At 42.2% G+C, this 13495-nt stretch overlaps 1 protein-coding gene across 3 annotated transcripts in view; it reads right to left on the bottom strand.

Moving 5' to 3' along the window:
• Nucleotides 1-13495, bottom strand: part of FBRS (fibrosin) — a 222949-nt gene that overhangs the window by 2652 nt on the left and 206802 nt on the right. For all 3 annotated transcript variants that reach the window (XM_053694395.1, XM_053694393.1, XM_053694394.1), the window contains one exon: nt 3274-3357. In XM_053694395.1, coding sequence (XP_053550370.1) covers nt 3274-3357 — 84 coding nt within the window. The remainder of the gene's footprint in view (nt 1-3273; nt 3358-13495) is intronic.

The raw sequence follows: 13495 nt of genomic DNA, 5'->3' as shown, positions 1-13495 counted from the left end.
CAAGACGGGATATATACTAGACTAGGGGAAGACACCACAGGACAGGATATATACTAGACTAGGGACAAGACACCACAAGACGGGATATATACTAGACTAGGGACAAGACACCGCAGGACGGGATATATACACTAGACTAGGGACAAGACACCGCAGGACGGGATATATACTAGACTAGGGGCAAGACACCGCAGGACGGGATATATACTAGACTAGGGGCGAGACACCACAGGACGGGATATATACTAGACTAGGGACAAGACACCACAGGACGGGATATATACTAGACTAGGGGCAAGACACCACAGGATGGGATATATACTAGACTAGGGGCAAGACACCGCAGGACGGGATATACACTAGACTAGGGGCAAGACACCACAGGACGGGATATATACTAGACTAGGGGCGAGACACCACAGGACGGGATATATACTAGACTAGGGACAAGACACCACAGGACGGGATATATACTAGACTAGGGGCAAGACACCACAGGATGGGATATATACTAGACTAGGGGCAAGACACCGCAGGACGGGATATATACTAGACTAGGGACAAGACACCACAAGACACCACAAGACGGGATATATACTAGACTAGGGGCAAGACACCGCAGGACGGGATATATACTAGACTAGGGGCGAGACACTGCAGGACGGGATATATATTAGACTAGGGACAAGACACCGCAGGACAGGATATATACACTAGACTAGGGGCAAGACACCACAAGACGGGATATATACTAGACTAGGGGCGAGACACCACAAGACGGGATATAAATTAGACTAGGGGCGAGACACCACAGGACGGGATATATACACTAGACTAGGGGCAAGACACCACAGGACAGGATATATACACTAGACTAGGGGCAAGACACCACAGGACAGGATATATACACTAGACTAGGGGCGAGACACCACAAGACGGGATATATACTAGACTAGGAGCAAGACACCACAGGACAGGATATATACTTAGACTAGGGACAAGACACCACAAGACGGGATATATACTAGACTAGGGGCAAGACACCACAAGACGGGATATATACTAGACTAGGGACAAGACACCACAAGACGGGATATAAATTAGACTAGGGGCAAGACACCACAAGACGGGATATATACTAGACTAGGGACAAGACACCACAAGACGGGATATATACTAGACTAGGGACAAGACACCACAAGACGGGATATATACTAGACTAGGGACAAGACACCACAAGACGGGATATAAATTAGACTAGGGGCAAGACACCACAAGACAGGATATATACACTAGACTAGGGGCAAGACACCACAGGACAGGATATATATACACTAGACTAGGGGCGAGACACCACAGGACAGGATATATACACTAGACTAGGGGCGAGACACCACAAGACGGGATATATATTAGACTAGGGACAAGAAACCACAAGACGGGATATATACTAGACTAGGGGCAAGACACCACAGGACAGGATATATACTAGACTAGGGACAAGACACCACAAGACGGGATATATACTAGACTAGGGGCAAGACACCGCAGGACGGGATATATACTAGACTAGGGACAAGACACCACAAGACGGGATATATACTAGACTAGGGGCAAGACACCGCAGGACGGGATATATACTAGACTAGGGACAAGACACCACAAGACGGGATATATACTAGACTAGGGGCAAGACACCGCAGGACGGGATATATACTAGACTAGGGACAAGACACCACAGGACAGGATATATACACTAGACTAGGGGCGAGACACCACAGGACAGGATATATACACTAGACTAGGAGCAAGACACCACAGGACAGGATATATACTAGACTAGGGACAAGACACCACAAGACGGGATATATACTAGACTAGGGGCAAGACACCACAAGACGGGATATATACTAGACTAGGGACAAGACACCACAAGACGGGATATATACTAGACTAGGGACAAGACACCACAAGACGGGATATAAATTAGACTAGGGGCAAGACACCACAAGACGGGATATATACTAGACTAGGGACAAGACACCACAAGACGGGATATATACTAGACTAGGGACAAGACACCACAAGACGGGATATATACTAGACTAGGGACAAGACACCACAAGACGGGATATAAATTAGACTAGGGGCAAGACACCACAAGACAGGATATATACACTAGACTAGGGGCAAGACACCACAGGACAGGATATATATACACTAGACTAGGGGCGAGACACCACAGGACAGGATATATACACTAGACTAGGGACAAGACACCACAAGACGGGATATATACTAGACTAGGGGCAAGACACCACAGGACAGGATATATACTAGACTAGGGACAAGACACCACAAGACGGGATATATACTAGACTAGGGGCAAGACACCGCAGGACGGGATATATACTAGACTAGGGACAAGACACCACAAGACGGGATATATACTAGACTAGGGGCAAGACACCGCAGGACGGGATATATACTAGACTAGGGACAAGACACCACAAGACGGGATATATACTAGACTAGGGGCAAGACACCGCAGGACGGGATATATACTAGACTAGGGACTAGACACCACAAGACGGGATATATACTAGACTAGGGGCAAGACACTGCAGGACGGGATATATACTAGACTAGGGGCGAGACACTGCAGGACGGGATATATACTAGACTAGGGACAAGACACCGCAAGACGGGATATATACTAGACTAGGGGCAAGACACCACAGGACAGGATATATACACTAGACTAGGGGCAAGACACCGCAGGACGGGATATATACACTAGACTAGGGGCAAGACACCGCAGGACGGGATATATACACTAGACTAGGGGCGAGACACCGCAGGACGGGATATATACTAGACTAGGGGCGAGACACTGCAGGACGGGATAGTTACTAGACTAGGGGCAAGACACCACAGGACAGGATATATACTAGACTAGGGGCAACACACCACAGGACGGGATATATACTACAGTAGGAGCAACATTCTGCAAAGCGGAATATACACTAAACTAGGGGCGAGACACCGCAGGACGGGATATATACTAGAGTAGGGGCAAGACACTGCAGGACGGGATATATACTAGACAAGGGGCAAGACACTGCAGGACGGGATATATACTAGACAAGGGGCGACACACATTCTAGACTAGAGGCGAGACACCACATGACGGGATATATACTAGAGCATGTTGACACTGCAGGAGTAGAGTGGGTCTATACAACAGGTGGCTATACAGTGCAGGGTACTTACTGTAGGGGGAATTTCCGAGACCACCAAAAGCTCCATTAGCCAATGCAGTCAAAGGAGAAAACCCGGAGGCTCTTATTAAATTACCTGGAACAGAGTAGTAAAGAATAATTAGGAACTGACAAGAAGAAGAAAGTGCTAATAGTGGGTGAGTAATAAATCGTTCAAGAAATCTAAAAAGTTAAAGGAAAAGGATGCCCCCAATGGTGAAGTACTTCAAAAAGCAAATCAATGAGAAGTTCAAACTTCTCACAAGATGTAAGTTTTTTTCTTCTTCTCATGAAGCAAGAGATGGGAGATGAGAGGTGACAGAAAAAACATAATTTATGTAAGAACTTACCTGATAAATTAATTTCTTTCATATTAGCAAGAGTCCATGAGCTAGTGACGTATGGGATATACATTCCTACCAGGAGGGGCAAAGTTTCCCAAACCTTAAAATGCCTATAAATACACCCCTCACCACACCCACAATTCAGTTTAACGAATAGCCAAGAAGTGGGGTGATAAGAAAGGAGCGAAAGAATAAAAAAAAAAAAATAATTGGAATAATTGTGCTTTATACAAAAAAATCATAACCACCACAAAAAGGGTGGGCCTCAGGGACTCTTGCTAATATGAAAGAAATGAATTTATCAGGTAAGTTCTTACATAAATTATGTTTTCTTTCATGTAATTAGCAAGAGTCCATGAGCTAGTGACGTATGGGATAGCAGATACCCAAGATGTGGAACTTCCACGCAAGAGTCACTAGAGAGGGAGGGATAAAATAAAGACAGCCAATTCCGCTGAAAAATTAATCCACTACCCAAATCAAAAGTTTCAATTTTTATAATGAAAAAAACTAGAGTTATAGGCAAAATAATCAAACTGAAACAGCTGCCTGAAGTACCATTCTACCAAAACTGCTTCTGAAGAGAAAACATCAAAATGGTAGAATTTAGTAAAAGTATGCAAAGAAGACCAAGTTGCTGCTTTGCAAATCTGATCAACAGAAGCTTCATTCCTAAAAGCCCAGGAAGTAGAAACTGACCTAGTAGAATGAGCCGTAATCCTTTGAGGCGGGGATTTACCCGACTCCACATAAGCATGATGAATCAAAGACTTTAACCAAGACACCAAAGAAATGGCAGAAGCCTTCTGACCTTTCCTAGAACCAGAAAAGATAACAAAGACTAGAAGTCTTTCTGAAATCTTTAGTAGCTTCAACATAATATTTCAAAGCTCTAACTACATCCAAAGAATGTAAAGATCTCCCCAGAGAATTCTTAGGATTAGGACACAATGAAGGGACAACAATTTCTCTACTAATGTTGTTAGAATTCACAACTTTAGGAAAAAATTTAAATGAAGTCTGCAACACCGCCTTATCCTGATGAAAAATCAGAAAAGGAGACTCACAAGAAAGAGCAGATAATTCAGAAACTCTTCTAGCAGAGAATTTATGTGAAGAACACCAAGAAATGTAAGTCTTCCAGACTCGGTAATAGATCTTCCTAGACACAGATTTACGAGCCTGTAACATAGTATTAATCACTGAATCAGAGAAACCTCTATGACTAAGAATTAAGAGTTCAATCTCCATACCTTCAAATTTAATGATTTGAGATCCTGATGGAAAAATGGGCCTTGAGATAGAGGGTCTGTCCTTAACGGAAGTGTCCAAGGTTGGCAACTTGCCATCCGAACGAGATCCGCATAGCAAAACCTGTGCGGCCATGCTGGAGCCACCAGCAGTACAAACGAACGCTCCATTAGGATTTTGGAAATCACTCTTGGAAGAAGAACTAGAGGCGGAGAGATATAAGCAGGTTGATAATTCCAAGGAAGTGACAATGCGTCCACCGCTTCCGCCTGAAAATCCCTGGATCTGGACAGATACCTGGACAGATACCTGGGAAGTTTGTTTAGATGAGAGGCCATCAGATCTATTTCTGGAAGCCCCCAGATTTGTACAATCTGAAGAAATACCTCTGGGTGAAGAGACCATTCGCCCGGATATAACGTCTGAGATAATCCGCTTCCCAATTGTCTATCCCTGGGATGTGAACCGCAGAAATTAGACAGGAGCTGGATTCCGCCCATATAAGTATCCGAGATACTTCTAACATAGCCTGAGGACTGAGAGTCCCCCCTTGATGATTGACATATGCCACAGTTGTGACATTGTCTGTCTGAAAACAAATAAACGATTCTCTCTTCAGAAGAGGCCAGAACTGAAGAGCTCTGAAAATCGCAGAGAGTTCCAAAATATTGATTGGTAATCTCGCCTCCTGAGATTCCCAAACCCCCTGCGCTGTCAGAGATCCCCATACAGCTCCCCAACCTGAAAGACTCGCATCTGTTGAGATCACAGTCCAGGTTGGACGAACAAAAGAGGACCCTTGAACTAAACGATGGTGATCTAACCACCAAGTCAGAGAAGAACGAACATTGGGATTTAAGGATATTAATTGTGATATCTTTGTATAATGCCTGCACCATTGATTCAGCATACAAAGCTGCAGTCATGAGACCTAAAATTTCCATGCATAAAGCTACCGAAGGGAAAGATTGAGACTGAAAGATTTGACAAGCTGAAACCAATTTCAGACGTCTCTTTTCTGTAAGAGACAAAGTCATGGACACTGAATCTATTTGGAAACCTAAAAAGGTTACCCTTGTCTGAGGAATAAAGGAACTCTTTGGTAAATTGATCCTCCAACCATGTCTTTGAAGAAACAACACAAGCTGATTCGTGTGAGATTCTGCAGAATGTAAAGACTGAGCAAGTACCAAGATATCGTCCAAATAAGGAAATACCGCAATACCCTGCTCCCTGATTACAGAGAGAAGGGCACCGAGAACCTTCGAAAAGATCCTTGGGGCTGTAGCTAGACCAAAAGGAAGAGAAACAAACTGGTAATGCTTGTCTAGAAAAGAGAATCTCAGGAACTGATAGTGATCCGGATGAATTGGAATATGAAGATATGCATCCTGTAAGTCTATTGTGGACATATAATGCCCTTGCTGAACAAAAGGCAGAACAGTCCTTATAGTCACCATTTTGAACGTTGGTATCCTTACATAACGATTCAATATTTTTAGATCCAGAACTGGTCTGAAAGAATTCTCTTTCTTTGGAACAATGAACAGATTTGAATAAAACCCCAGGCCCCGTTCCAGAACTAGAACTGGCATAATTACCCCAGCTGACTCCAGATCTGAAACACATTTCAGAAACGCTTGAGCCTTCACTGGGTTTACTGGAATGCGTGAAAGAAAAAATCTTCTCACAGGCGGTCTTACCTTGAAACCTATTCTGTACCCTTGTGAAACAATGTTCTGAATCCAAAGACTTTGAATCAAATTGATCCAAACATCTTTGAAAAATCGTAACCTGCCCCCTACCAGCTGAGCTGGAATGAGGGCCGCACTTTCATGCAGATTTGGGAGCTGGTTTTGACTTTCTAATAGGCTTGGATTTATTCCAGACTGGAGAAGGTTTCCAAACGGAAACTGTTCCTTTAGAGGAAGGGTCAGGCTTTTGTTCCTTATTATGACGAAAGGAACGAAAACGATTAGCAGCCCTATATATTTACCTTTAGATTTTTTATCCTGAGGTAAAAAGGCTCCCTTCCCCCCAGTAACAGTTGAAATTAAAGAGTCTAACTAAGAACCAAACAATTTATTACCTTGGAAAGAAAGAGAAAGCAATGTTGACTTAGAAGTCATATCTGCATTCCAAGACTTAAGCCATAAAGCTCTTCTAGCTAAAATAGCTAAAGACATGTACCTGACATCAATTCTAATGATATCGAAAATGGCATCACACATAAAGTTATTAACATGTTGAACGAGTTTAACAATGCTATAAGCATTATGGTCTGACACTTGTTGCGCCAAAACCTCCAACCAGAAAGTTGAAGCTGCAGCAACATCAGCCAAAGAAATAGCAGGTCTAAGAAGATTACCTGAACATAAATAAGCCTTCCTTAGAAAGGATTCAAGCTTCCTATCTAAAGGATCTTTAAACGAAGTACTATCTGCCGTAGGAATAGTAGTACGTTTAGCAAGAGTAGAAATAGCCCCATCAACTTTGGGGATTTTATCCCAAAACTCTAATCTGTCAGATGGCAAAGGGTTCAATTTCTTAAACCTTGGAGAAGGAGTAAATGAAGTACCCAGACTATTCCATTCCCTAGAAATTACTTCTGAAATAGCATCAGGAACTGGAAAAACTTCTGGAATAACCACAGGAGGTTTAAAAACTGCATTTAAACGCTTAGTAGTTTTAATATCAAGAGGACTAGACTCCTCCATATCTAAAGCAATCAACACTTCCTTAAGTAAAGAACGCATAAACTCCATCTTAAATAAATAAGAAGATTTATCAGTGTCAATATCTGAGGTAGAATCTTCTGAATCAGATAGATCCATATCAGAAATAGATAAGTCAGAATGATGGCGGTCATTTAAAAATTCATCTGAAATATGTGAAGTTTTAAAAGACCTCTTACGTTTAGCAGAAGGAGGAATAACAGACAGAGCCTTTCCGAATAGATTTAGAAACAAATTCTTTAACATTAACAGGAACATCCTGAACATTAGATGTTGAAGGAACAACAAGTAATGGATTATTACTAATGGAAATACTATCTGCGTTTGAAAGCTTATCATGACAAGTATCACAAACAACAGCCGGAGGAACAGTTACCAAAAGTTTACAACAAATGCACTTAGCTTTGGTAGAACCGACATCAGGCAGCCTCTTTCCAGAAGTAGATTCTGATCCAGGGTCAGGTAATGACATCTTGCAATATGTAAAAGAAAAAACAACATATAAAGCAAAATTATCAAATTCCTTAAATGGCAGTTTCAGGAATGGGAAAAAATGCAAAATGAAACAAGCTTCTAGAAAACCAGAAGCAACTGAATAGTGAGACTGAAATAGTGTGAAAAAAACTGGCGCCAAGAATGACGCCCATATTTTTTGGCGCCAAAAAAAGTCCACAATACACATACGTCAAAAATGACGCAATTACGTAAAAACTTGACGAAATTTTTGCGCCAAAAATGACGCAATAAATAGAAGCATTTTCTGCACCCGCGAGCCTAACAGCCCACAATTTTTTTGAAAAAAAGTCAATTGAAAATTGAAAATTTAAGGTAAGAAAAAAGAAATTTATATGCATTTTCCCAAAAAATGAAACTGACAGTCTGAATGAAAGAATACTGATTATCCTGAATCATAACTAATAAGTTTAAACACATACATTTAGAACTTTACATATAAAGTGCCCAACCATAGCTTTGAGTGTCATAAATAGAAATAAGACTTACTTACCCTAAGACACTCATCTACATAAAGTAGATAGCCAAACCAGTACTGAAACGAGAATCAGTAGAGGTAATGGTATATAAGAGTATATCGTCGATCTGAAAAGGGAGGTAGGAGAAGAAATCTCTACGGCCGATAACAGAGAACCTATGAAATAGATCCCCTAGAGGAAGACCATTGTATTCAAATAGGCAATACTCTCTCACATCCCTCTGACATTCACTGCACTCTGAGAGGAAAACCGGGCTTCAGCATGCTGCTAAGCGCATATCAACGTAGAATCAAGCACAAACTTACTTCACCACCTCCATGGGAGGCAAAGTTTGTAAAACTGAATTGTGGGTGTGGTGAGGGGTGTATTTATAGGCATTTTAAGGTTTGGGAAACTTTGCCTCTCCTGGTAGGAATTTATATCCCATACGTCACTAGCTCATGGACTCTTGCTAATTACATGAAAGAAAAGAGATTAGAGATAGACAGCATTTAACGCAGTATTTTCAATCAAGAAGCATTCCAATTGTGTTTGTAGCTGACTGGACGGCTATTTAACCCCTTAACGACACACGTTGTACAGGGTACGTCATACACAAACTGGTCGTTAAAGACCAACAACGTACCCTGTATAACGTTAGGGGTTTAAAGCGTCTGGAAGCGATCCTGATCGCTTCCAGATGCTTTCAAGGTATTGCTGTGATGCCTCGATATTGAGGCATCACTGCAATACCTTTTTTGGCAGACCGATGCAGAGAGGGAAAAAGTTTGCAATTTTTTTTTTATTTGTTCACATTTGGTGGTGAAATGGTGGCATAAAATATACCAAAATGGGCCTAGATCAATACTTTGGGTTGTCTACTAAAAAAAAATATATACCTGTAAAGTGTGATTCAGGGATTCCTGACAGATATCAGTGTTACAATGTAACTATCGCTAATTTTAAAAATATGGTTTGGAAATAGCAAAGTGCTATTTGTATTTATTGCCTTATAACTTGCAAAAAAAGCAAAGAACATGTAAACATTGGGTATTTCTAAACTCAGGACAAAATTTAGAAACTATTTAGCATGGGTGTTTTCTGGTGTTTTTTTCTGTGTAACAGATTTTGGGGGTCAACGTTAGAAAAAAAGTGTTTTTTTTCCCATCTTTTTTTTTTTTATAGTAAATTATAAGATATGATGAAAATAATGGTATCTTTAGAAAGCCCATCTAATGGTCAAGAAAAAACGTATTTAATATGTGTGGGTACAGTAAATGAGTAAGAGGAAAATTACAGCTAAACACAAACACTGCATAAATGTATAAATAGCCTTGGTCCTTAAGGGAAAGACAATTGAAAATGGCCTTGTCCTTAAGGTCCAGACTGCCTGTGCAGCACTAATCTAGTGCTTTACATCTTGTGAGTAGTTTGAACTTCTCATTTATTTGATTTTTGAAGTACTACACCATTTGGGGGCACCCTTTTCCTTTATCATTTTAAACGTTTTGAACATTTTATGCATCACACTTTCTGAAAAGCCGGAAGCCAGAGGATCATCACATATCTAGCAGTACTTTCCTCACTCTTTAGGAGAAAAAGGACTTAAGACAGACTTCTTGACATTTGACACATCTACTACAAGGACACCTATGGTTCTGTGTGTTTTAAGTAATAGTGGGTGAGGACTATGAAGAGAGATGATGTACAAGAAGCAGCAAAGAGGTGGGGGAGTGAACAAAAGATAGGTGGTCTACCCCTACCGGTGCCTGAGATGTGAAACGTGACTGTCCATATTAATCTAGCTCAGCCCAAAGCTGCCCTATTATGATAAACCCAGTATCTAATCAGACTGTGCGACTGCAAACCCTTAAAAAAAAAAAAAACTATTTATGCTTACCTGATAAATTCATTTCTTTCATGGTGGTGAGAGTCCATAATCCTTTACTCTTGGGAATTACTCTTCTCTACCACTAAGAGAAGGCAAAGATTTCCAAACCCCAAGAGCCCTATAAAAACCCTTACATACCGAAGTCTAATGTATAGCAAAGTGAGGTAAGAAAAAGAAATAAGAGCCATAAAAGGAGCAGGGAAAAAAGATGTGCTGAAAAAAATAATACAAGTATGGGGTCTTGTGGACCACCACAAAAGAAATTCATTTACCAGGTAAGAATAAATTATGTTTTCTTTCATACGCGTGGTGAGAGTCCACAATCCATTAATCCTGGGAACTAATACCCAAGCCGTGGAGTCAATGGGTAATAAAGGGAGGGATTTTTTCACTGAGAAAAAAACACAACCCCAATATATATTTTTTCTTTAATGCACTTAAAATAAAACAACAGCCAAAAAAAATCAAATAGACGACTGCTTGAAGAACCTTTCTACCAAAGGCTGCTTCAGAAGAAGCAAATTTGATAAACTGAATCCTCATTATTAAAAGCTCAAGAAGTGGCAACTGACTTAGTGGAATGAGCAGTTATCCGCTGAGGTGGAGGCTGATTTGCCTCCAAATAAGCTTTGTTAATCAAAAGTTTAAACCAAGAGGCTAAAGAAATTGCAGAAGCTTTCTGACCTTTTCTAGGACCAGAAAAAAACAAACAAACTAGACGTTTATCTAAAGTCCTTAGTAGCATCAATATAATATTTCAATGCCCTAACAACATACAAAGAATGCAAAGATCTTTCAGAAGCATTCCTAGGACACAAAGGAGGAACAACAATCTCTCTGCCGTTATCTGAAGAAACAACCTTAGGCAAAAAATTTAAATTACTTGTAAAACTGCCTTATCCTGGTGAAAAATCAGATAAGGAGGTTAACAAGAAAGAGAAGATAAACTCTTTTAGCTGAAGAAATAGCCAAAAGAAAACAAATTATGCTTACCTGATAATTTCCTTTTCTTCTGATGGAAAGAGTCCACCGTTGCATTAATTACTTTTGGGAGATAAGAACCTGGCCATCAGGAGGAGGCAAAGACACCCCAGCCAAAGGCTTAAATACTCCTCCCACTCCCCTCATCCCCCAGTCATTCTGCTGAGGAACAAGGAACAGTAGAAGAAATATCAGGGTGAAAGGTGCCAGAAGAATATAAGGACGCCCCACATAAAATTAAGGGTGGGGAGCTGTGGACTCTTTCCATCAGAAGAAAAGGAAATTATCAGGTAAGCATAATATTTTTCTTCTTAAATGGAAAGAGTCCACAGCTGTATTCATTACTTTTGGGGAAACAATACCCAAGCTATAGAGGACACTGAATGCCAAGACGGTAGGGTACAATAGGCGGCCCATGCTGAGGGCACCAGGCCTGAACCTCTACCCAACAAAAAAACCCGCTTCGTCCGAAGCTGAGAAAATTTTAAGAGGAAAAGCCCTAGAAGCCAAACTAGAAACCGCAAAACGGACTCGACTGAGCCAACAGTCCTCCAGGAGACACCGTCGCCCAAGAAACAGCCCCCCCACCACCCATCTCCACAAATGAAGGAGACACCAGCCGAAACCCCCAAGGGAACAAGGCAAAAGAGAACCAAGGAAACAAACCTCCACTAGTGAGCACAGCTCACAGAGACCCAAAGGGGCCCAAACAGGGAACGGAGGCCACGCCTAAACAAAGCGAAACCCGGGATAAGACCGGGCACAGAGACAGAACAGACGTCTCCCCAATATCCTGCAAGCACGGAATGCAAAAGGAAGAGGCAAAGTCCTACCAGTGTCTGGCCATAGAATACCAAGATATTAGACCCTGAAAAAGTGTGCAATACACCCAGGTGAAAAAACCCAAGTTTGAGAACACAGAGTCCACAAAAGGACGACACAGAGGGTACTTGTGAGGAAGAAGAAGCAGTCAAGCAAGAAACAGACCGCAAAAGCAACCCCCATATAGAGGGCACGTTCCAGGCAACTTAAGTCGCCGGACCTACACACAGGTCCCTGAAAAGGGGAACACAAAAACCTCAATTGAGGTCCCCCGAGAAGGAGAGTATACTCTCAGAACCCAAAGGAAGAGTAAACCCTGTTCTAATCAATGGAGCAAGATGAAAGGAAAATCTATACCCTAGCAGAAGAAGCTAACAGGATAGACTCAACAAGCTCACACATCTAGAGGAGACTGCGCAAACGCAGTTCCTTAGACCGCTCGGCCATCCTGACCTGCAGACCCACACTCAGCTGGACTAACCCAGCCTCCGGGATCCAAGACAGGGAAACAAAAGAATCCCGAAACAAGTACAGGATCGAGCGTAAGGATAGCCCAGCCATCCCCACAGAGCACAAGTACAACCTGACTCTGAAACAGACAACAAGGCCATAGACCAAAGGATCTATCAAAATAAAGGACCAACAAGTCTGGTTGGAGCCAGCAAGACCCCAGGGGGAACCAATCCCACCTTTCCGCCTCCCATCCAGGACAAGCCCCAAGCAAGGACTCTAACCCCATAGGGAGAATATCCCCTAAAGAAAAGGGATGATGCTGAAAGGGCAACAACTGTCCTCAAGGCCCGAAGGCACCGGCTAATGGGAAGTGAAATTCCCAACACAGATGTCCTAGAAAAAGGACCCCCTTACAAGTAGCTTGCCAAGCAGAGGCACAACCAACCCATTCGCCTGCAGAGCAGGGAATCCACAGGAACACTGGCAAGCTGACCAGGGGAATGCAACCCTAAGGCGCACCAGAAATTGGACATCTAGCGCCAGCAGCTGGGTATGAACCAACCACCGTTGTTGCTCAAGCCACACGGCTAACCACCAGATGACATGGGCCACTCTGTGGCAAAGAGTAAAAAATACTCTGAAAACCTGGCCAACCTTGACCAGGTGAGGAAGATGGAGCAAGGACATAGCCCAAGTTCCCACTACCGTGGAACACCCCGACCAACCCTGAGACCCAAGATTCCAAAACCAAGACTGGGTAAGTAAAAAGGCCAAGCAAACATCAGCA

The sequence above is a fragment of the Bombina bombina genome, chromosome 11 (assembly GCF_027579735.1).
Source record: "Bombina bombina isolate aBomBom1 chromosome 11, aBomBom1.pri, whole genome shotgun sequence".
NCBI classification, from domain to species: Eukaryota; Metazoa; Chordata; class Amphibia; order Anura; family Bombinatoridae; genus Bombina; species Bombina bombina.
The sequence above is the reverse complement of the archived record's forward strand: the minus strand, read 5'-3'. Positions and strand labels throughout refer to the sequence as shown.